The 25,540-nt window shown below is 40.8% G+C and overlaps 1 protein-coding gene and 1 long non-coding RNA gene across 3 annotated transcripts in view; one reads left to right on the forward strand and one right to left on the reverse strand.

The window, feature by feature from the left end:
* Nucleotides 1–25,540, forward strand: part of KCNH8 (potassium voltage-gated channel subfamily H member 8) — a 159,538-nt gene that overhangs the window by 77,126 nt on the left and 56,872 nt on the right. For both annotated transcript variants that reach the window (XM_079947190.1, XM_079947191.1), the window contains exons 4-7: nt 355–482; nt 5,101–5,341; nt 18,720–18,877; nt 24,102–24,306. In XM_079947190.1, coding sequence (XP_079803316.1) covers nt 355–482; nt 5,101–5,341; nt 18,720–18,877; nt 24,102–24,306 — 732 coding nt within the window. The remainder of the gene's footprint in view (nt 1–354; nt 483–5,100; nt 5,342–18,719; nt 18,878–24,101; nt 24,307–25,540) is intronic.
* On the reverse strand, nt 95–24,211 carry LOC307199552. Its single transcript, XR_013832045.1, has 3 exons — nt 24,094–24,211; nt 23,025–23,189; nt 95–443 (listed from the first exon to the last, which is right to left on the reverse strand). It is a non-coding gene; the product is annotated as an uncharacterized lncRNA (long non-coding RNA).

Below are 25,540 nucleotides of genomic sequence, written 5' to 3' on the forward strand. Positions count from 1 at the left end.
TCAGTCATGGGGGACATATGTGGCCTGTGATTTAGCGGTGGTGGTGTGTTGAGGCACCTCGGAAAACAATTATGCAATTATGCAATTATGCTCCCCCTTCCCTTCTACCCTTACAGTCTAACCACTATACCACAGTGTCTCTTTCTGTTGAATTGGGGTTGGTGCCTTCTATGAAAATTAATTCAATTTTAAAACGGAAAGGAAGCAAAACCAAAACAAACAAAACGAAGCAAGTAAACAGCCTTCTGGGGCTTAGACTGCCAAAGTGGTGAAACTTGAAATAGCAGTGGTTCAGTGTCCAGAGGTCAAAGTGCTGTCTGCATTGTTTAATATTGTCTCATCTTTGTTCTTCAGAAAAATTCAAAGGAAGAGGGAGAGCAGGATCACATTTTGATTCAGCCCGCAGACGGAGTAGAGCAGTCCTTTATCACATCTCTGGACACCTACAAAGAAGAGAAAAGAACAAATTAAAAATTAATAATGTAGGTGTAGAGTACTAAGCTTCTTTTTGTGTGGTTATTTGTACAGTGAATTTTCTTCTAACTCAGAAGAGTTTCTCTAATGGGTACTACTAATCATTTGTAATTTTATTTGTAGTACGTTCTTGCTCTCAAGTTTCTTTTCAATAATGCAATATGGAAGGTCAATATATAAAGCAAAAAACTATGCCAGTATAATATTTTTATAGAGAATGAATTGAGCTATATTACAAGACAAGGACAGAACACAATAGAGGCTGTCTGGGACCTTGGCTTTTCATATAGGTGACACATAAGCTTGCAGATCAATGCCATTCATTTTCACAGCTGCAAGCTTCTTTATGTTTTCTTTTCTCTAGCAAAGTTCTTAAAACTGATTCTAATGTAGTAGATAAGGAATTTCCCTGCTGGATGCACACAATCTCCAAGCTTCTCTGGATTTTGAGCCAATTCAGAATACCCTAATCCCTTGTGTTAGGAATTTGATTGTTTTCCTTCTCCTAGAAATGTTGTAGTATTGTTGAAACTCCTTTGGACTTCCTTAGTATTCTGCAAAAGTTTCATATGGAGGAACTTCCATATTAAGTAGGAACAGCCTAGGGATGTGTAGAACTCACATAGATAATGTAACCTCCGGTAATGTCAGAGGCGTGCTCTCATATGAATGGTACCATTTCATATACAGTGGGTTCAGAGTCCATCTCTGAGAGCCAAACTAGATGCGATACTAATGGTGTTCCCACTATTAACAGGAGTGAAATTGCTGTACCAACCCCTTACCTGAATGAGACCCTGAAAGGAATTTCCCAAGGGGGGGGGCAAATATGTGACCTGGGGTGAGGTGACCAATCATGGGGGAGTGGACCAGGCCAGTTTTAGGGCTACTCCAACCCCTCCTTGTCTTTTTAGATCATCTGTGGTTGGGTGGAGCCAAACAAGTAGAAGCTGATCACCTTGGGTGGTCAGTGAAGGCAGCTGAGAAAATAAAGATGAAATCCTATGCTACCCTGAGGCATTATAGGGTTGTGGGTTCATAGGAGCAATCAACTATAGCCCCAGGCTAGGGGGAAGTGGTTTCAGGGTGTCTACAGGGATGGGCCGGGACACTTGGATGAATGTTTTTTTGTACATGTTTGGTCCTCACTCCTCAAGGCTCATCTAGAAAGAAGGAGGGATGATGTACCCTTAATGAAGTACCTTTTAGAAGACATCTGAAGGCAGTCCTGTTTAGCGAAGCTTTTAATGTTTAACAGACTATTGTATTTTAATATTTTGTTGTACCCCAGCCACTCTGGGTGGGGTATAAATAAATATAATAATGATTATTATTATCACTGAATGGCATGCTCAGGGGATGATAAAAGGGGTGCTCTCCTCTAAACAATGAATGAACTCCCTTGCCCTCACTTATTAATTGGCTCTTGATTTGCAGATCATCTCGCGTTATATTTGAATAATATACTGGCTCTTGAGTCCTCTTCACAGGTGTTGGGGTGAATGCATTGTTAGCAATTGAAGAGCAGATTTGATCCTTTCCTCTATCAACGTCCTAATAAAAAAATGCCCCCCACCTGTGCCTACTACTAGGCTTGGAAGGAAAGGTCCCATTGGTACCAGTAGAGGCTACCACTCCCATGGAGTGTGTGTGGGGGGGGATTTTAATTTGGACTACAGTGAGGGAGGAAAGAGTTAAACCTGCTAATGGGCTCTTTGTTTATTTTATTTTATTTTAAAAAGCATAGACATGATGGCTAACAATACATTTAGCATCATATACAGTTTGGCTCTGAAAAGGGACATAAGATACTCTTGCAGCATTCGACATTTCACTTGCTTTTCTCCCATTTTTTATGCCTGTGTGCTATGGAAAGAGACAGTGTCATACTACACACCCATCCTGCCAAATGCAGGGCTTCTCATCATCTTGTTGATTGATACTTGTGGAGGTTGCCTTCTTCCCACCCAACTCCTGCTTTAACTGTTGAGCCACATGCACAAAATAGTTTTCACCATGCATGTCGGTTTGGCCAGATACGCAGTTTGCCCTGAACCAGGGCAGCAGCATTTAGAACTGGAATGTTTTAGCATAGTTGCTCATATTGCCATTGCAAGTTTAAAGCATGAGGTATTTTTAGTAATTCATTACTTTCAGTCTCCCTTTAATTGGCAGCAAGACTTTGAATCAAATCATTGCTGTTGTAAATAAAACCTAGAAGCTGAGGAGATTTCTCCCTGGATTTGAAATGGATGTGTGTAGCTTGGTAGAATACATAAATCGATCTTCTTGTGCTTTAATTGCAATCATAGTCTCTGCTAAGGCTTCCATGATGCACATCTCTAGGTAACCACAGCTGACAATTAAGCCTACAAAATACACTTGCTGTTTTTGTAGGCTGGTTTCTTTTGCCACCAGACCTTTGGACTAATGCTTCTACAAGATGCCCTAATGCAATCTCAGCTACAAGTGGATACAATTTTAATTGTGTGCATTGATTAACACATTACTTTGCTCTTGCGTCCCCACTTTTTGCTTGTCCTGTACTCGTGTTTTGCTTGTTTTAATCCACATCAAGCTGGGAAGGACATTTTGGCAACCAGGAAGCCATATGAGTTCATGTCTTGAAAATGTTTTTTTAAAAGCTTGCATGACTGAGAAGTTGAAATATACTGGATGCTGTGGTCAGTTTCTTGCCACTCTGTTGCTCCTTGATAAAAATCCTGCCATAACACACAAATTTTGTGCAGCAGCAATCAAAATATGACATATAATGATCAGCACCCATTATATATTAGTATAATATATAATATATTGACCAATGGACACTTCTAGGTCAGAAGTCCATTCTGACAGATAAATGACCACCCAGAACTGCTTTTTTATGTATATGTGATTTTATTTCATTTTATCTTGTTTTCAGCTTCCACAAAATTTTAATTGGCGTTTTGCTCTTAATACTGGTCATTGAACGTAATAAAATGACTTGTAGCACACTTCTCAAATGGAGGGTATATTGAGCCCGGAGCTCGTTGGAGCTTGTATTTTGTTGTTCTCTGAATTTTAATTTTTAATTATGGTGAGATGATCCTGGGAAAGAAAGGCTTGATATTGAATATGTAAATATTAAGTGTATTTAATATTTTCTGATGAAAATAATAATATAATGTAAACATATGCTTAATCCACCCCTTGGAATTTATGAGATGAGCAGAACAATTCACGCTGAGATCAGAAAGCAGCAGGGCAAGGCAGAGAGTTTTAGATTCACTGCCACATCTGAAACTATTAAACATGCACCAGCCAGGATGGGAAGTGTGATGGTGGGCTTTTATTTTTATTTTTTGCTATGCCAGCTCCAGGCTGGTGTCACTGAGGAGCCCTTTAGGGAATTCACAGGGCTTTAGATTCAGAAGTCTCAAAGCCACTGGTCACCTGCCTCCAGACAACCTATTTCTGGGTTTTCTGGGCTCTACAATCAGCATGCCACTCCCACAGGAAGCACCATCCCCATCCTTGTTCTTTTTATTATAGAATCATAGAATTGTAGAGTTGGAAGGGACCTTTAGGGTCTACTAGTCCAACCCCCCTGCAAAGCATCCATGGCCACTCAAACACTGCTTAAAAACCTCGAAGGAAGGAAAGAGTCCACTACCTTCTAAGGGAATCTGTTCCACTTTTGAACAGCTTGTACCATCAGAAAGTTCTTCCTGTTGTTTAGTCTCCTTTCTTGTAACTTGAATCTGTTGGTTCGGGTTCTAAGCTCCAGAACAGGAGAAAGCTGGCTTGCTCTATCTTCCATGTGACAGCCCTTTAGATATTTGAAGATGGCTATCATATCTCCATTCAGTCTCCTCTTACCCAGGCCAAACATACCCAGCTCCCTCAACCATTCCTCATAAGGCTTGGTTTTCTAACTTACCACCTACTTGGGCAAAGCGTGGGACTTTACTAAACTTTACTTAACTTTGGTTAGATTGTGTTCATACTTAGCAAAGTACTCTGACATCAGTGCCTACAGTTGAAACAACAACACACAAAACGATTTACCCTTTTTTGCAGCTACGACAATAAAGAGACAGAAAGTATGGCTTTAGTGTTGTATTGCCAAGCATTATTTTTTAATACCCAAGGTGGGAAAGTCAGCCAAGAATTATTACATGAAGAGTCAGTTTAAAAGGTCAAGAGTTCTGTAATGGATGCTTCAGAAATGGCTGTAGCTAAACTGAAAATGCCAGCTTATGCTGGTAACAGCACATCTCAGGAGCAGCACCATGCATTTTCTCTGGATTTATAATGCAACAGCCGCTCTCTTGAGCACTTTTGGCCTCTTTACTGAGTTAGCATCGAGGATTTTCCCTTTCCATTTCTGGCAGAAAGTGTTTCCATTCTCCTCCCTTACGGTTAAAATAACCCTGCAGTACATTAATGTGAAGTGCGATTATGCTGAGCCCATGGAAGGAGGATTAAAGGAACAATATCGGCAAATTTAGCTTTGGTGGGCAATGTGTGGGTGGGGGAGGGCAGCTTTTACAAAGTTGTAAGACTACCAAAAAGTTTTCCATTAGTTGTCAAATAAGAACTGATGCATTGTATATTGATTCTCTTTCTCTCTTTCCCTTCCAGAATGTTTTTGTAGATAAACCAGCATTTCCAGAATACAAAGTTTCAGATGCAAAAAAGTCGAAATTCATACTTTTGCATTTTAGCACTTTCAAAGCTGGCTGGGACTGGCTTATTTTATTGGCGACGTTTTATGTTGCCGTGACTGTACCTTACAATGTTTGCTTTATTGGCAACGATGATCTATCTACAACCCGAAGCACAACTGTCAGTGACATTGCAGTGGAAATTCTTTTTATCATAGGTAAGACACACCTCTTCTCTTTCCACTTTGCTCATTTCGTGGCTCTGAAAATAACTATAGGTTTTTGACAAGAAGAAATAATGCTGCATTCAAATATCTGTATTTATTTTCTGGCATGGCTGACCATACTGTTAGGCAGAGCAAAACAGACCGTCTGAGACAGCATATTTTGTCGTGCCATCAAAGGGAAGCAGTTAGTGATTTAGGCTGTAATCCTGTGTACACTAACCTAGCAGAAAGCTACACTAAATTCAGTAGAACTTAACGGCTAAGTAGAGGTGAATGGAATTGATCTGTTGATGAAAATAAGAATAATAAATTGTGGCAGGGGAAGGGGGAATGAAGGCGCCACTTGGATTTCCATCTTTAGTCATCAATATATATTGGACTGTTTCTGTTTTTCTGGACAGCTCATTACAAAGTACAGATGATAGATGCCTGTCAAATTACCAGGCATCACTAACTGACTGACAAGGCATTTAAGCTGGTGTACTTGCATTTTAAGCCATCCCTTCCCTATTTAGAGCATATGCAGAGCACCTTTCCCTCTGATTAATTTCAGAGAAGCCTCACATATTTGGGAATTCAAGCTTTAAGGGTATGGCTTCAGGGAAATCCCGAATCTCCTTTTGAAAGTTATCCATTGCATCGACTTCAGTTACAAAATGATCAGGGTCCATGACTATGAAAGGGGTCTGTGAATCATTGTATCAGTTTGATGTTTGTATATCAAGGCAAACTTGCACAAGTGTCAGACAGTAGTCATGGAAACCCTTACTCTGTGATAAAAGCCACAAGTGGATTAAACTCACTTGAAGCTATCTTTGGTCCTTCTGGCTCAACATGATTTACACAGGCTGGCAGCAGCTCCCCAGGATTTGATCAGAAGTCTTTCCCAGTCTAACCTGGAAATCCTGGGGATTGAACCAGTGACTTTTTTGAATGCAAACAAATGCTCTACCACTGACTTTCCTTGACAACAGTCCTTCCAAGTGGTGACTTCTATGAGCTTCATGAATGAACATGTATTTGAATCTTGAGTTACCCCACATCCAAGCTCTGCATTCTAGCCATTATGCTGCATAGCTTATCTGATTTATTTAACGTTATAGTTCTAGCTGCTTTTACTAGGGAGTAAGAATTTTACTAGGGAGTAAGAGTTTTACTAGGGAGGGACTTGGATGGTGCCATGGGTTAAACCACAGAGCCTAGGACTTGCTGATCAGAAGGTCGGCGGTTTGAATCCCCGCGACGGGGTGAGCTCCCGTTGCTCCTGCCAACCTAGCAGTTCCTGCTCCTGCCAACCTAGCAGTTCGAAAGCATGTCAAAGTGCAAGTAGATAAATAGGTACCGCTCTGGTGGGAAGGTAAACAGTGTTTCCATGCACTGCTCTGGTTCGCCAGAAGCGGCTTAGTCATACTGGCCACATGACCCGGAAGCTGTATGCCGGCTCCCTTGGCCAAAAAAGCGAGATGAGCGCCGCAACCCCAGAATCGGTCATGACTGGACCTAATGGTCAGGGGTCCCTTTACCTTTAAGAATAGTTCATTCTCCTACATTCTATATCAAACCGAGGCTGAGGATAGAATTCGGAATTCTGATTACTAGTTTTTACTTTTTTAAAAAAAAGCGCCTCACATTTCCTATCAACACCTGATATGAACTGAGAGAATTAGCTGCATTATTCACAAATTCATCCATTAAATCCATCATTGACTTTGTTGTTGTTTAGTCGTTTAGTCGTGTCCGACTCTTCGTGACCCCATGGACCAGAGAACGCCAGGCACTCCTGTCCTCCACTGCCCCCCGCAGCTTGGTCAGACTCATGCTGGTAACCTCGAAAACACTATCCAACCATCTCGTCCTCTGTCGCCCCCTTCTCCTTGTGCCCTCCATCTTTCCCAACATCAGGGTCTTCTCCAGGGAGTCTTCTCTTCTCATGAGGTGGCCAAAGTACTGGAGCCTCAGCTTCACAATCTGTCCTTCCAGTGAGCACTCAGGGCTGATTTCCTTCAGAATGGAGAGGTTTGATCTTCTTGCAGTCCATGGGACTCTCAAGAGTCTCCTCCAGCACCATAATTCAAAAGCATCAATTCTTCGGCGATCAGCCTTCTTGATGGTCCAGCTCTCACTTCCATACATCACTACTGGGAAAACCATAGCTTTAACTATACGGACCTTTGTTGACAAGGTGATGTCTCTACTTCTCAAGATGCTGTCTAGGCCTGTCATTGCCCTTCTCCCAAGAAGCAGGCGTCTTTTAATTTCGTGGCTGCTGTCACCATCTGCAGTGATCATGGAGCCCAAGAAAGTAAAATCTCTCACTGCTTCCATTTCTTCCCCTTCTATTTGCCAGGAGGTGATGGGACCAGTAGCCATGATCTTCGTTTTTTTGATGTTGAGCTTCAGACCATATTTTGCACTCTCCTCTTTCACCCTCAATAAAAGGTTCTTTAATTCCTCCTCACTTTCTGCCATCAAGGTTGTGTCATCTGCATATCTGAGGTTGTTGATATTTCTTCCGGCAATCTTAATTCCGGCTAGGGATTCATCCAGCCCAGCCTTTCGCATGATGAATTCTGCATATAAGTTAAATAAGCAGGGAGACAAAATGCAGCCTTGTCGTACTCCTTTCCCAATTTTGAACCAATCAGTTGTTCCATATCCAGTTCTAACTGTAGCTTCTTGTCCCACATAGAGATTTCTCAGGAGACAGATGAGGTGATCAGGCACTCCCATTTCTTTAAGAACTTGCCATAGTTTGCCATGGTTGACACAGTCAAAGGCTTTTGCATTGTCAATGAAGCAAAAGTAAATGTCTTTCTGGAACTCTCTAGCTTTCTCCATAATCCAGCGCATGTTTGCAATTTGGTCTCTGGTTCCTCTGCCTCTTCTAAATCCAGCTTGCACTTCTGGGAGTTCTCGGTCCACGTACTGCTTGAGCCTTCCTTGTAGAATTTTAAGCATAACCTTGCTAGCGTGAGAAATTAGTGCAATTGTGCGATAGTTGGAGCATTCTTTGGCACTGCCCTTCTTTGGGATTGGGATGTCGACTGATCTTCTCCAATCTTCTGGCCACTGCTGAGTTTTCCAAACTTGCTGGCATATTGAGTGTAGCACCTTAACAGCATCATCTTTTAAAATTTTAAATAGTTCAGCTGGAATACCATCACTTCCACTGGCCTTGTTATTTGCAGTGCTTTCTAAGGCCCATTTGACTTCACTCTCCAGGATGTCTGGCTCAAGGTCAGCAACCACACTACCTGGGGTATATGAGACATCCATTTCTTTCTGGTATAATTCCTCTGTGTATTCTTGCCACCTCTTCTTGATGTCTTCTGCTTCTGTTAGGTCCTTTCCACTTTTGTCCTTTATTATGGAAATCTTTGTACGAAATGTTCCTTTCATATCTCCAATTTTCTTGAACAGATCTCTGGTTCTTCCCATTCTATTGCTTTCCTCTATTTCTTTGCATTGCTTGTTTAAGAAGGTCTTCTTGTCTCTCCTTGCTATTCTTTGGAAATCTGCATTCAATTTCCTGTATGTTTCACGATCTCCCTTGCATTTTGCTTGCCTTCTCTCCCCCGCTATTTGTAAGGCCTCATTGGACAGCCACTTTGCTTTCTTGCATTTCCTTTTCATTGGGATGGTTTTCGTTGCTGCCTCCTGTATAATGTTACGAGCCTCCATCCATAGTTCTTCAGGCACTCTGTCCACCAAATCTAAATCCTTAAACCTATTCCTCACTTCCACTGTGTATTCATAAGGGATTTGACTTAGATTGTATCTTACCGGCCCAGTGGTTTTTCCTACTTTCTTCAGTTTAAGCTTGAATTTTGCTATAAGAAGCTGATGATCTGAGCCACAGTCAGCTCCAGGTCTTGTTTTTGCTGACTGTATAGAGCTTCTCCATCTTTGGCTGCAGAGAATATAATCAATCTGATTTCGATGCTGCCCATCTGGTGATGTCCATGTGTAGAGTCGTCTCTTGTGTTGTTGGAAAAGCGTGTTTGTGATGACCAGCTTGTTCTCTTGACAGAACTCTATTAGCCTTTGCCCTGCTTCGTTTTGATCTCCAAGGCCAAACTTGCCAGTTGTTCCTTTTATCTCTTGACTCCCTACTTTAGCATTCCAATCCCCTATAATGAGAAGAACATCCTTCTTTGGTGTCACTTCTATAAGGTGTTGTAAGTCTTCATAGAACTGGTCAATTTCAGTTTCTTCAGCACCAGTAGTTGGTGCATAAACTTGGATTACTGTGATGTTAAAAGGTCTGCCTTGGATTCATATCGAGATCATTCTATCATTTTTGAGATTGCATCCCAGTACAGCTTTTGCCACTCTTTTGTTGACTATGAGGGCCACTCCATTTCTTTTACGGGTTTCTTGCCCACAGTAGTAGATATGATGGTCATCCGAATTGAATTCACCCATTCCCGTCCATTTTAGTTCACTGATGCCCAGGATGTCAATATTTATTCTTGCCATCTCATTTTTGACCACCTCCAACTTACCCATGTTCATGGTTCTTACATTCCAGGTTCCTATGCAATATTTTTCTTTACAGCATTGGACTTTCCTTTCGCTTCCAGGCATATCTGCAACTGAGCGTCCTTTCGGCTTTGGCCCAGCCGCTTCATCAGCTCTGGATCTACTTGTACTTGCCCTCCGCTCTTCCCCAGTAGCATGTTGGACGCCTTCTGACCTGAGGGGCTCATCTTCCAGCGTCATAACTTTTATATGCCTGTTGTCTTTGTCCATGGAGTTTTCTTGGCAGGGATACTGGAGTGGCTTGCCGGTTCCTCCTCCAGGTGGATCACGTTTGGTCAAAACTCTCCACTATGACCTGTTCATCTTGGGTGCCCTGCTCGGCATAGTTCATAGCTTCTCTGAGTTCTTCAAGCCCCTTCGCCACAGCAAGGCAGTGATCCATGAAGGGGCAGTGATCCATGAAGGGGCTAATGCTAATGCTTGACTAATGCCTTAGAATTTGCCTTCTTTCACCAACCACAGATGCTATCCATCTAATATATTATTCTCCAGTACACATAACTTGTACAGGGTGTAGAAAGATGTGTTCTTCCCTGTACAACACCAGGCTGGGCTGCTGTGCATACAATTTACTAGGGTTGTTGCTATTGCTATGCAAATAGAGAATAACAATGAAGGATAATGAAGTTAAGCCTATGCTGATGTAACATTTCATTATGTCTTAACTAGAGTTAAAATTGGGAGGGCTCTTTGAAATTAATGTCATGCCTGGTTTGCCCCTGGGACCTTCTGCATTAAAAACTGATGCTCTACCACTTAGATCCCCCCCCCAATTTTGGGGTGTATTTGTTTTGTGACTTTCTCTCCTCCCAGTAACTCAGAGCAGCTACCAATAGCATTTGAAGAAATGTTTCTTTGAGTGGAAGGCTCAAAGTCCAATACACACACTATTGATCTGATGTATCATTAAGACAGCTTCTTCATAAAGGCTGCTTCAGTCCCAGGTAAGCTAGTGGAATTTATTTTAGAGTATTTTAAGGGAAATATGCTATTGTGCAAAGCAGCTATGAACAAACAACAAAGATGGGAGTCACCTTAATTTTTAACTGAAGCCACAGAGAGAAAGTATAAGAAATTACTGGCTGAGATATACAGACCCACCACTGATTTCTTCTGCCACATGGAGAGGCAATTTAACACCACCCGCTTTCATTAATTCATCCATGCACAAATTTCATGGCATTTATGACAAGGACATAAAGAAATGGACATTCTTCATCTCAGCTCTTTCTGTCTGTGATACTATTGCATCTCATGCCTGCCTTGTATGTGTGTGAATTATTTTGAATGGCTGTACGTCAGAAATTTCATTGCCTTTTCAGGCCATGTAGACGAGAAAGTCTGAGGCCTGCAGGTAAGCAATTACGATGGCCACTCTGTAAAGCCAGAGTCAGCAGAGAGGGAGACTGTACAGAAGAGATGCACAGGCAGAGGTTTTTTAAATCATTCAACATCTGTGCATGGCCTAGTTGACAGATGCCAGTGTTTTAACTTTGGTAGCTTGGTACATGTACATTTATAATGCAAAATAGGCTTATAGAATCAAAGAATCATAGAACTGTAGAGTTGGAAGGAGCCATGAAGATAATCTTGCCCAACCTTCTGCAACTGTACTATCCCTCATCTTACCACCTTTCAAATCAGCATGTTTTCATTAGGCATTTTGAGATGTATCTCACAATGACAGTCTTATGGAACGTTAAAAAATTATTTCAGATCTGCTGGAAGTTAACATGGGAACTTTTAAACTTTTGGAAGGCATTCACAAGTCACTTAATGTGAGGTGGAATTTTAGAAAATGCAGATGGGTGGATTGATTTAAAATGACCCCCAGTTTCGATGGAAGAAGACTGGAAAAAATTTAAAGATTATTTACAGAAATATTGTAAAATTAATAAATGTTAGAAAAATGATGGAATGAAGTTATATGGCTTTAGCAGAAATGTTATAAGGAATTAGGTACAGACAGATTGTTAATGTATTAAAGGGGGGGAAGGTTAGAATATGTTAAGATAAATTACAGGACAGAAAACAGAGGAAGATGGAAAGGAATTGCTGAAACAGTTAATTGAAGTGGCATACAAAAAGGGAGGTGTGAGGAGGTCGCTGACACAAGCAAACGAAAGATAAGATATTGTAATTATTGGATGTGTTTTTAATTGTTTTTGTTTTGTTTGGTTGATTCAATGTTTTAGGGTTCATGTTGTGTGGTGTTTTTGTTTTTGTTTTTGTTTTTGTATTGTATTGTCTTGTTTAATTCTTTTTCTTTTCTTTTGTAATCTTTAAACTGCTAATAAATATTATTTAAAAAACAAAAACCAAAAACAAAATGACCCCCAGTTTTCCAGCCTGAGACATGCACTATTAGGAAACATGATACGTTAAAAATTACCTATGAATGTGAAACTGATTTTGTAGTTGTTTTTCTTTATCCGCATGTGTTGCTTACCTTATGGAAGGGCTTTAGATTCCACTCCACCCATCTGTATCATCATACCTGAAGAATGGGGAAACATAACTTAAAAAAATTAAAAAGAGGGCTGTCCAAAAAGGATAGCCATTTTGGACACGATATTGACTCAACTTTACTGGAGCAACTTCTTTGAGGTCAAGGGTTTCAGCATGAATCCACATCAGGAGTATTTAAAAAGCTCAGAATCGTCGTAGATTTAAAAGCAGAAGTTCAAAAGCTTTTGTTTCTGATCTGTTTTTGATCTGTTTTATATTTGTTTTATGGTTCTCTTTTGTAGGCTCTCTTTTGGAAATCTAGATTAATAAAATTATGGCTGTTGGGGTTTGTTTGTTTTTTTTAAAAAAGAATTGTTGTAGATTGAAAGCCTTAGTAAGTAGAAAGCAGAAACAATGAAAGTGTTTATAATCCCTTATAATTTTTATGAATGTTCCCTTCTTCTGTGTTTCAGATTACATGGATGTTTATTCAGGAGCATAAGTGCAGGAACACAGCCTATTCAGGAACATAATGACTTCAGGAACATAATTATCACAATAGTGGGCAATCAAATGTGGACTTTGAAGTAGGAATACAGAGAGAGAGAGAGAGAGAGAGAGAGAGAGAGCCATTTTGAAACAGGGAAGTGGGGACCATAGAATCATAGCATTGTAGAGTTTGGGAGTACCTTGAGGCTCATCTAGTCCAATCCCTTGCAGGAATTGCAGCTAAAGAATCCCCGGCCACCCAAGCACTGTTTAAAAACCTCCAATGAAGGGGGGAGGGTGTCTACCACCTTCCGAGGTAGTCCATTCCACTGCGAGACTCAGTGTCAGGAAGTTCTTCCTAATGTTCAGTTGGAATCTCCTTTCTTGGAAATTTGAATCCAGGAGAAAATAAGTTAGCTCCATCTTCATGAGACAACCCTCCAGACATTTGAAGATGGCTATCATAGCTTCTCTCAGACTTCTGTTCTTCAGGGTAAACATGCCCAACTCCCTCAACTGTTCCTCATAAGGAAGGCTTGGTTTCCAGACCCGTGATCATCTTGGTCACCCTCCTCTGCCTACATTCCAGCTTGTCAATATCCTCCTTAAACTGTGGTGCCCAGAACTGGACACAGTAATCCAGATGGGATTTGACCAAGGCAGAATAGAATTATACTATTACTTCCCTTGATCTGGACATTACTGTTGATGCAACCAAGAAATGCATTAGCTTTTTTGCTGCAACATAACACAGTTCACTCGTGTTGAGATTGTGGTCTACTAAGACCCCTAGATCCTTTTCACGTGTACTGTTGTCAAGTCAGGTGAACCTTATATTTGTCCCTACCAAAATTGATTTTGTTAGTTTCAGCCCAGTTCTGCAAGGTCATCTTGAATCCTGATTCTATCTTCTGAAGTATTAGCTACTCTTCCCAGTTTGGTGTCATCTGCAAATTTGATGAGCATCCTATCAATTCCTTAATCCGAGTCATTTATAGGTCCCAACCATGCAGGCAAAATAACTTATAGTTAGTAGAGCATGAGACTTTTTATCTCAGGGTCATTCTGCAGGGAATTGGACTACATGACTCTTTTGGTCCCTTCCAACTCTACGATTCTATGTCTACTTAGAAGTAAGGTCTATTGAAATCAATGAGGTTTACTCCCAAGTAAGTGAAGTTATAATCACATTCTATATATGTTTTGAAACAGGTCAATAATAATAAATTACTTTTTGTGACTCTTAGTTGGCTTTTACATTTAGAAAACTGAATCATGGCAGCTCAATAAGTAGATAGCTATCTTCTAATCTCTTGTTTAGGTCTGTTGTCATGTTTTCCATTACTAGAATAGACCAAAGTGGCTATTTATCTATTTCTTCTCAGCAGGAATGGTCGGGCTTTCTCCCTTTCCTTGTAATGAATGAGAGCTCCTGATTTGTAGGTTTAATCTGGTTGATAAAGCAGGCTTTGAATGTTGCCCCAATTTTATTTCTAAACAGGCTGGAATACTGTACTTTAATTAAGAACTAAAATTGAAAATTATTACTTAGGGGTGCTTTTTTCTTTTTCTTTTTTTTACTGTGGAAATTTTATGGGAAAATCTGTCAAAGTCACCACATCTTAAGTGTCTGAAAAATAAAACAAAACAAATAGCAACGAGACCAATTAAATAAATGTGCAGCTTTTAGAAGGTCGGGAAGTAAAGCCTAATTAATCTTCTCTGGATGTGACTTTTGTAGAATAATGACTATTCAGTGACAGCGAGAAAGAAATGTAGGGGGGAAAGCCATTGCTGAAGAAAAGTTTAAAATTTGCCAGAATTGCCTGATTGAGTAAAAAGTCAAAGGGGTGAAGAACAATATGCCCAGTGAAAATGTTCCAGTGCTTTGATTGCTTTTCATCAGAAACTCTTTAGTGGCAACACTCTGCAGGCATAATAGTTGGCCACAAAAGGAACTGGGATCTTATGTATATTTATAAGCAAATCAGGAAGTAGGGCTGAGAAAAAGCAATTATGAAACCTGACATGCTTGTCACAAGCCATATTAGCGTTAGATGCTGCATGTGCACATTCAAGGATGATATTTGCACACTTCTGAGCACAGAAGCTAAAACAGCCCATCTATTTCCAGCTTAATGACCTAGGCAGAACCTTCAGTCGCATCCAGGGTTGGCCTAGCAGGACTTCCTTGAAAACCTCGGTGTGCAAATTGGAGTCTGGCACCACGCGCATGCCTCACTGGAGCAAATTCCTTCCCCTGCTGATATTACCCATGATAGAGAGTTATATGGTCCCCAGTTTATAATCTAGATTATATTAAGAACCCAAAGTGGAAAGGATTAGCATTATTTTACTTTAGAAAGTTTGTGGGGGGGAATTGTCAAAGTCATCTCACATTGTCAGTCCTATCATGTCTGTTCCCAGGGATGCCAACTGGACTAAAATGTTTTTTCTTGGGGTGAGGGATGGGGGCGGTAAGCCCCAACCCACACAATCAATCACATGACATGGTGCGCACACCCCATTTGAATGGCAGTGCCCATCAATTTCAGGGAGGGCTGGCCCCCTCAAATATTTTATTGGGAGGGCCAAAGGGACCTTAGCCCCTAGGAGTTGGCTCCTATGTCTGTTCCTTTCACCTGCTTTAGTTCCTATTGAGATGGGGAGATTGATGCCTGAATGTTTCAGCAAAACCTTTTCAAAGCACTGCCCCTAGTGGTGGCCCCTCTTTATTCCTATTATCAGTAGGCTATATAGAAAAATTCTGCTGACAGTATCTTCACTAGAGGGGGAGGAGTGTAAAAAATGTGTGGTCCAAAGGGAAAAGCGTCTCTTTGGAAAAGATGGAACTGAGCATGCTCTAGGCCTGTGCTTTTTGGAAATGTTTCCAAGGTGGATACCAGACTGAGAACTATGTAAAAAGAAACCCAGAAATAAACCATTTATTATTTCATCTTACTGGTGTAGTCTGAACACTATAGTGGAACTTAAACTTGGGCTCCATTTCAGGCAGCAAAATGTCTTGGGCCAGCACTGCATCTACATGTCATTCTAAAATATGATGAACAAGAAGGTTTTTCCCTGATCCATAAGATTGGACCTTGCTATTCCCAATTCCTATTTTTACCTCGTTTTTACCTTTACTGTTTTTATTAAACCCTTTTACTGCCTTTTGTGTTATTTTTGTAGCCTGCCTATTATTGTTTTTGTTTTTTAAAAAAATTAAAGCAGTTTAGAAATGCTTTTAAATTAAACAAACAAGGGGAATAAAGGGAAATCTAGCAGACAGGAAGAAGGAATTGAGACTATGTAAATATCCTAAAAGTTGGCTGTATTTTGTGGTTTTTATATTGTCATTTATGTTTGGAACTGCCCTGAGTTCTACAGATGAAGGGAATTATTATTATTATTATTATTATTATTATTATTATTATTATTAAAAAAATGGTGATTTGTGAGGAATTGTGCTACATAGGCTGGACATGTCCTGACATTGTCTTGCGAAGCCTTTCCTTTTTTCCTTTTCTCTCAGGAAAAAGAGAGAGAGAGGCCATGTGCCACTTTAGAGCTGAAGTGTAAAATAGTGCAAAACCTGGCAGCTTGTCTGTCATATTCAGTCACTTGTGCCTTTACAGAAAGAAAAAGGAAAAAGTTATAGAGAGCAACTGTAAGATGGCAGTGGAATATTTTCCCTATTGTGGCTTGGAAGCCTTTACAACTTTACTGAAGGTGTTACAAAAAAACTGTTAATGGTGTGGCCCAGGGGTCAGCAAATTTTTTTAGCAGGGGGCCGGTCCACTGTCCCTCAGACCCTTTGGGGGGCCAGACTATCTTTTTTTGGGGGGGGGGGAACGAACGAATTCCTATGCTCCACAAATAAGCCAGAGATGCATTTTAAATAAAAGCACACATTCTACTCATGTAAAAACACCAGGCAGGTCCCACGAATAAGCCAGAGATACTCATGTAAAAACACACTGATTCCTGGACCATCCGTGGGCTGGATTTAGAAGGCAATTGGGCTGGATCTGGCCCCCGGGCCTTAGTTTGCCTACCCATGGTGTGGCCTGTCTCTACACTGCAACATGATATATACAAGAAGACAAAGGACCATTTCAAAACATTTCCTCCTCTTTGCTGCCCTCTCTCCTCTTTCAGAGCTAGGTGATTACTAACATTTGAAAAGGTTCCGGGACTAATTAACCCCTGCCTTGTGCCAGTTTTAACACTACATTGAACCGCTGTTAGAGTCAAATGGTTTGCTGGATTAATGAATGCACCAAGAAGAATACATTTCTAGTGTAAAGCACAAGCTCTAAGCATCACTCAGTACTATGCACCCTTACCAGGGATTCCCACCGAACTTACTTTTGAGTAGATGAGCAGAAGTTTTATACTTCTGAGTAGACTCACATAAGAACATATTGCACATTTTAGACATTTTCATGTTAAAAAATGGCTAAAGCATGGTTCATCTTTTTATAGTATTTTTTTAAAAAAATGCCTAAAGACAATAGGTCCTTGTGGTCCTCCAGATGTATGGTTTCTGTTCACAAGCGATATAGACTGTGATGTACCCAGAAGCCAAGCTATAGCTCTTGATAGTTGCATGTCACTACCAGATGTTATGTACTGAAGTTCTCACCCTGGGCCAGCAGGAGGATACTGTAGATAGTTTTCACTCAGGTCCACATATGCAAATAAGGAATCGAAAGTGGCGTTCAGTGATTGGATAGTTACAGAAAATGATTACTGTTGCGTTGTACTGGAGCTCTATATAAACAGGCTGGCTGAACCCTTCAGTTCTGTTCTGTTCTGGCCTATGAATAAACAAGAGCTGTTTGAAGAATCGCTGTGTCGTCTGATATGTTCACCCACAACTTAACACCAGGGACTTCACACTGCCCTGTGGAGTTTCCTGTTTGCAGAACTCCTGCTGCACATCCAGGGGCTTCATAATGCCAAATGGCTCTAGATCAGCGGTATTGCATTTAAGGCAAAAATAGCAATGTGTGTGGAGTTTCAGCCAACTTCAGCATGACAACATTTTCTCATGGTTTCTTTTCAGAGGCCATACATTGCAGTCTCTTTCTCACACACACACATTTTGCAAAACAGATTAAACAAAAACAAAAACCCTCTTGCATTCTGAGTTATCTCAGGAAAAGGCAACCACTGCCCAGCCTGGTCCATGGGTGCTATTACTGGGGGGGGGGGGGGAATGGTGCAAATTGAATTGCAGAGATACAATTTCTGATTGAGAGGACATGAATTGAAATGGTCAGATACAAGCAAAGCATTATATAAACTCTGTGCAAGTTTTTGATAGAGGGAAAATAAAATAATGCTAGGACATGCAGCTTCTAGCAAAATTCTTTTGACATTCTGTAGATGTTAGAGCAATGTTCTCCTTGACACCAGTAAGAGCTTTATGCCTGAGGGCAATATATGGTCCTCATCTTCTGGAACATGATAATAATTGAGACAACTGCCAGAATCTGAACTTTTGTTTGGATTTTAACATGCTCTAGCATGCCACATCAAAAGCATTTCTCATGGCAATAGGCAATGCAGCCATAAACTAATACAGAAACATATAAACTGTGCAAGTCACCATGCTGCGATTCTTAGCTTTGATTTGTTCCCACCATCTCTCACCATTCAGTTACTTTCAGCTGACTCAGCTTTTCCATTCTGAGCAAGTCTTCACTGTGTTGTGTGGAATGGCTTGCTAAACATCTGAAAAATATTTGCCAAAGTTGTTTCCCTCCCAGGTTTTTATTGTGAAATAAAATAAATGAAGAAAATTGTTTGTTTTTTTGCCCTCTACTTATCATTTAAAGGAAAAAAATAGCAGCCTCTGACAACTTGTTTCTTTCTCAAGCAGATATTATTTTAAATTTCCGAACAACGTACGTCAGCAAGTCTGGCCAAGTAATATTTGAAGCGAGATCTATTTGTATCCACTATGTGACTACCTGGTTCATCATTGATTTAATTGCTGCACTTCCTTTTGACCTGCTTTATGCTTTTAATGTCAACGTGGTGAGTATGGCCTTTCTATCCCACTTTATCTCTACTATTCTCAAGTGTCTCTTTTGTGAATGAAAATATTGCTCTTCACAGGCAAAAGAAAAGCACAGGGCCAGTTGTGTGTACTGTACCCTCGAGTGCAGCTTTTTATCTCTTCCAAGTACATGAAGTGTTTTGTCTTGAAGTGCAGAAGAAAAGATGTAGCAGTTAAAGCAAAACCTTAGGTATCAAACTAAGGGGAATCCTCTGGACCTATAAAGTCTGCTGTACTTCATGCACATGTAGTCTTTTTTTCTTTTTTTAAGGTTCTCCATGTTCAGCGGGGCGCGGGTGGCGCTGTGGGTTAAACCACAGAGCCTATTACTTGCTGATCAGAAGGTTGGGGGTTCAAATCCCCGCGACGGGGTGAGCTCCCGTTGCTCGGTCCCTGCTCCTGCCAACCTAGCAGTTTGAAAGCACGTCAAGTGCAAGTAGGTACCGCTCTGGCGGGAAGGTAAACGGCGTTTCCATGTGTTGCTCTGGTTCGCCAGAAGCGACTTAGTCATGCTGGCCACATGACCTGGAAGCCGTACGCCGGCTCCCTCGGCCAACAAAGCGAGATGAGCGCCGCAACCCCAGAGTCGGTCATGACTGGACCTTACTATGTTCAGAGAAATCCTTCCAAAACACAAATGTCTAAGGGGAATTTGGGCCAATCTTCTACTGCCACACAGACATGGAATCTGTGGTCCCCTAACTCTGATCTCCAACTTCCTCCATCCTTCCTGCTGGTAGAAGCTGGAGTTCAAGTACATTAAAGATGGGGAGGGGTGTCACAGGTCCTGCCCTGCCCTGAGTTATGTAAGCCAAGTAGAAATACTGGGGGGCGGGGATATTGCTTTTAAAAATACTGTATTTTTCCGTGTATAACATACCCCCATGTATAAGACTCAAATTATTTTTGGGGACTCAAATTTTAGAAAATGGGGGGAGATGACCCAGAATTGTTGAGATTTTTGTCAGAAGGATTGCCCAGAGTTGTTGATCTTTTCTTGGGGGGGGGGGGAGAAAATCACTAACCAAATTTAAAAACACTGACCACTAACAATTGCTCACATCTCTGAGCAGCAGCTGGAAATCAAACGTCCAGTTGCCGCAGTGACAGCCAATCCACAGCAGCCGTTAATTCAGCAACCTATCACCCAACCAATTTGTGCAGCAGCAGAAAATCCAAAGCAGAACTTTTAGCTGCCAACTATCACACACCAAATCACCACTGACAAGCTCCTGCTCGCAGTGGCGACCAATCACCCGTCACCCACATTCACTATCTGTGTATAAGACGAGGCACGTTTTTAAGATTAATTTACGGTAAAAAACAACCTCGTCGTATACACAGAAAAGTACGGTAATTGAAAATGCTTTTGAGATCAAGTGTGCTATCCATTATTTTTTGGGTAATGGAATTACTGGAACATATTCGTGGCAACTAACTTAAGAATTAATAATTTTAATTATACACACAAACATACAGAGTTAACTTTCTTGTACAGTATCAGTTATCTCCACCCCAAGAGATGTAGATTAGGGGGAATTCAAGTATTTCTTCTTTATTGTCTTAATACTCTCCTGTCTCTAAAGATCTTTATGCACAATGCAACGACGTTGATTTACTCAGAAAATTATTCTGCCTTAGGCGGCCATGAATGTTCTGCACATGCATTAAGAGTTTCATAAAGATTTTACTTGGGGGGGGGGGGAGTATTTGGAGATACAGATGAAAGCCTTGTGAATTGTTGGATTGTTATTTAATTGACAGTCTTATATGTAAAGGAGTCAACAAATGCTGATAGAGACTTCTTTATTTTTAATTATGATTGTGATGTGAAGGATTTCTAAGCATCTAACTACTTCCTTAGCAATAATTAGCACAGGGGACGTACTTTCATTTGTTGTTTTTGTTAAAGCAGAGGCTGGAGAAGACTGTACAGCCTTCTGACAGCATGCAGTTAGGCTGAAGTCTGAAATTTCAAAAGCATTGAGATACCTAAGAGCACACAAGGTCTGCTTACTTTGGTACTGTGGCTAAACTGATCTCTACCCATGGAGAGGTCAGCACTCCTTCTCTCTTACAAGGCTAGGTAGCTATAAATTCTTCTTCCTTTTAGATTCTGCTTTCAGTGAGTTCAAAAGCACACAAGTTCTGATCACAATAAGAGCTAGGATCATTTTATATAATTAGTAAATTGTGCAGTAAAATTTTTCTGTGGCTGTCTAGGGTGCAGCTGGAAATTCTCTAGTGGAGCAGTGGGAAACCTCATCCCAGGCAGCCCTGTAATGGGAAGTTTTTAATGCTTGATGTTTTGCTGTGTTTTTTATATTTTGTTGGAAGCCACCCACAGTGGCTGGGACAACCCAATCAGATGGGTGAGAGATAAGTAATAAGTTGTTGTTGTTGTTGTTGTTGTTGTTGTTGTTGTTGTTGTGTGAGGTATAATCTCCGTTCTGGGCCCAATAAGCACAGGATGCCTTTGCCCAGCAGCACTGTGGCCCATAGATAGATTCTGGGCAATTATCACTTGCCATGCCATCTCCAGCCACTTTTTTAGTTTTAGCGTTGCGGTTTTTAGCAGTTTAGATTCTTGCAGTTGCTAGGAAAAGCTTAACCTTACTAGTCTAAATCAGTTAGCTATAAAATGAAATTCGGCTGGCTTTGCATACGTGAGTAATCAAATTTAGCTAGGCACAGAGTAGGAGTGCTGACTCCTCATTTTGTCTTTCTAAGTTGTGAAAATACTGTATCTACTGTATATGAATTTCAGATCTTACAGTGACAAACCGAACACTGCTAAAGGATAAAATAAAACATTTCGAATGAGTAATGAGAAATAATTACACATGATTTATTACACTCATTTGCAAACCTATTATTATCACATAATTAAAAAAATTGGAGATTTCATTTAATCCATCATAGAAAAATGTAATGTGAGCTCAAGTATATATAACTGATATAACTTCCCTTTAAAGGAGTATATAGAGGCCCCTCCTTTCCGATAACTGTCTTCTCAGTGGCCATTTTGCCTTGTACCTGGATTTAGTCTTCCCTCCCCAACTTTTTTCCTTTTGTAGTGTGTTTTTTACATTACTGACCTGGAAGTAAAGCCCATCGAAGCCAGTGAGACTTAACATCTGATAGTGTTACACACTACCCCAATCTCTGATTGTGAGAAATTCCAGGGGCTCCAGGCAGGCTTACCCAGGGTCTGTGTTTCCTTTTGGGTATGAAGTACAGCAGAGACTGTGCTGTTTTTATGATCATGGAATCATAGAATTGTAGAGTTAGAAAGGACCACAGGCTTTATCTAGCCCAGCTTCCTGCAATGCAGGAATCGTTTTGCCCAATGTGGAGCTCAAACCCACAACCCTGAGATTAAGAGCCTCCTGCTCTACCGACTCAGCTACCTTTTAAAGTTGGTACATGGTTTATTTACACATATGTACAACCTGGGCCAAGGATGGAGGGGTTCATCGCATCAGCACTCCAGGAGCATCTTGCTTCCTCCACAGGTGCATCCCAGGTTCCAAGCAGAGATCCAACATCATACTATCTCCCTGCTGCTTTGCACCTCCTGGTCACATAACTCCTTACTCTTAAGCTGTTGGCTCACATAGCTTCTAGCTCTAGTTTCTCTCAGTTGTGGCTTTATCTTCAAACTAACTTGGAGTTGAGTGAGGGGGCCCAACCACAGAGTCCCTTTGATGCTTTGTCCTTTTAATGGCTTTGTCACCTCTTGCAGAAAGCTTAGCCAACCTAAGTAGTGCCCAACACTTGACTTAATTAAAGGATTAGCTGGGTCTAGCACAACTTAATACCACAACTTAATACACACAGTTTGGGCTTAATACATGCTGGCTTAATACATATGGGTCTGTCACCCAGTCTTAACACTCCAAGCATTGATGAAATTCTAACACCTATTGGACTCAGGAATTTAGGGTGTCTAGCACCCACAAACTCATAACATTAATATGCAGAGTTTTACACTGCTAGGATGTAAGCCTGAGGGCAAACACATTTTAAAAAAATCTTTGTATAGTGCCCGAGAAGTTTAGGTTCCTATTATTATTATATAACTAGGAGCATTTCAGGTTTTCCATACCTGGCTATGTAACTCACCTTCTTGCATTCACCAGGTATGTGCATGGGCACCAAGATCCACCTTGTATGTGCATCTTGTACATTTTTAAAAATTCTGATCTGTTTCTGAGTCACTCTGCTCTCCCACACTTTGGTCTGTTCCAAGGTTTTCTGTCTAAAATGGAGCTCTGTGCTCCTCATTCACTATAATGGGAAACCAAAAATTGCTGTAATATTTTCCCGTTTTGTCCAATGTGGGTAAAATTAACAGGCACATAAGCCTCTTCAGAGTGGATTTAGTCTGCCAAATTGCAGGCAAATAGGTCCAGGGACTTTTTGTGGGGAAGGAAGGGGGATTCACTTTCAAAAGGTGTTGGAGTGGTGTATATTCTTGCTTATACATTAAAAAAACCATGTAGCTTCAGACTGGCCTTTCGTTTCTGGTGCTTGTGTCCTGCAATAGGCTCACAAAATGAGGCTAACAAAAATGTTGAGTTCTGAAGAGCTCTGGGATTTGTTTTTGTTTGGTTAAAACACAGTGGCATAGGGCTTTTTAAAAAAATTTCAATGGAACATTTAACTTTTGAAGAAACCTTATGCTGCTTAAAAAATAAAGAAAATAAAATCCACCATGGTTTGGTTGGTTGAGGGGCATGGATTGGCTGTGCCTGCCCCTCTAATGCTGCTGCTGCAAGGGATTCCGTTAAAGGAATTGGGAGATAACTATTGCTTGTCCACTCTGACAAGGGGGCTCGGGCCATAGCAATGAGCTCCTGGTTGCATTTGGGGTGAGGGCAGATTCCCTGCTCCACATAACCCCCAAGTGTATTCCCCCATTCTGACTTTCGCATCGTGTGGAATGTCAGTCTGTCCCCCATGGTGGGGGCAGATAGTCGCAACCAATGCCTACGCAACCCCTCACAAATTTGTATTTTAATAAAGTTATGGCCAAAATTATGCCAAAAATCTTAAACAAAAATTTCTGTGTGATGTGTGAGTTATTGGGGTGGACCTGGGGACCTCGACACGCAAAAGCATAGAAATGAGACAGTAACCTGAAACACTTTCCTGTATGGAAAGACGGCTGAATATTACTTTCCCTTCTCACCCTTTCAGGTGTCCATCGTTCACCTTCTCAAGACTGTACGATTGCTGCGTCTTTTACGTCTTCTTCAGAAGTTGGATCGCTATTCCCAGCACAGCACTATCGTTCTGACACTTCTTATGTCTATGTTTGCGTTGTTAGCTCATTGGATGGCTTGCATTTGGTATGTCATTGGAAAGAAGGAGATGGAAAAAAAACCATTCACTTGGGACATAGGTACATGCTTTATTTCCCCTCACAGACTGACAAGTTATACTTTAAAACATCAAAATGTTGCAACTTAAGGGGAGGGGGGCACAAAAATTGATTTGGTGTGATGTAAACTTCTGGCTTCTACGATCTTCTTTTTAACCCATTGGACTACAGAGTGAGGGCAGGAAAATGTTGCCTCACTCTGAATTAGTTTCATGCAACGTTTCCCAAAACCAAATGAGAGTGAAGGCAATACTTACTGCCTCACACTGGTGTGTTGATTGATTGATTGATTGATTGATTGAGTATAAAATAATGAGACTGACATCAGCCAACCACCAGCAAGACTACAAAAACTTCCAGATCATTTGTAATTTAAATATATTGTATAGGTTTAAACTGAATTTATTAAGAGCATATTCTTTTCTTATAAGGAGATTTATAAGAACTGTAGCACAGTCTTCTCAAATTTGAGAACTTATCTGCCCCATTGTTTTCCCTGAGAGCCATTTCTCAGAGCTTCTCATCAGGTTAATTTTTCCACTGGCAATGAAACTTGACTTCATTGACCAAGGGCTCTGTGCATTACCTCTAGGAACTTTTAAAAAAAAGCAACAGCATTTTAACCAAATGTGCAGGAATCTCCTGAAAACCCATGCATTCAGTGGTGTAGCGTGGGGGGTGCAGGGGGGGCCGGCCGCACCGGGCGCAACATCTGGGGGTTAGGGAAATCCACGGGTTAGGGGGCGCAAATCCACGGGTTAGGGGGCGCAAATCCATGGGTTAGGGGGCGCAAATTACTTGCCTTGCCCCGGGTGCTGATAACCCACGCTACGCCACTGCATGCATTTCAGTTCTTTGCTTGCAAAAGTATAGCTACTGGTTTTATATATATATACAGTATATAAATCTCTCTAGACTAATTATTTGTTCCTCACTTTCTATATTCCGTACTTCCTTTGGAGAAAATGAAATTAATTTTGAGTCGACAGTGCTTTTGGTTACCTGATTCTTTAATATTTTCAACACCAATTTTAGGTCCTGATTTTCTGTGGGCTTAGGGCAAATCATAATAATATTTAAAAATTCTTTATAGTTTAGAGAGGTCTATTATGAAAGAGATTCCCTCTGAGTTCTTAGATGTATATGTAAGTGCTATTTAGAACTGTGCAGACAAGAAGCAGATTACTCTGAAAATCTTCTTGGCTGCAAAATGTATTCTATATTTTGGAACTTCATGATCTTGTAGAACTGGACA

This window comes from Podarcis cretensis (assembly GCF_951804945.1).
Source record: "Podarcis cretensis genome assembly, chromosome: 12".
In the NCBI taxonomy this organism is placed as follows: domain Eukaryota; kingdom Metazoa; phylum Chordata; class Lepidosauria; order Squamata; family Lacertidae; genus Podarcis; species Podarcis cretensis.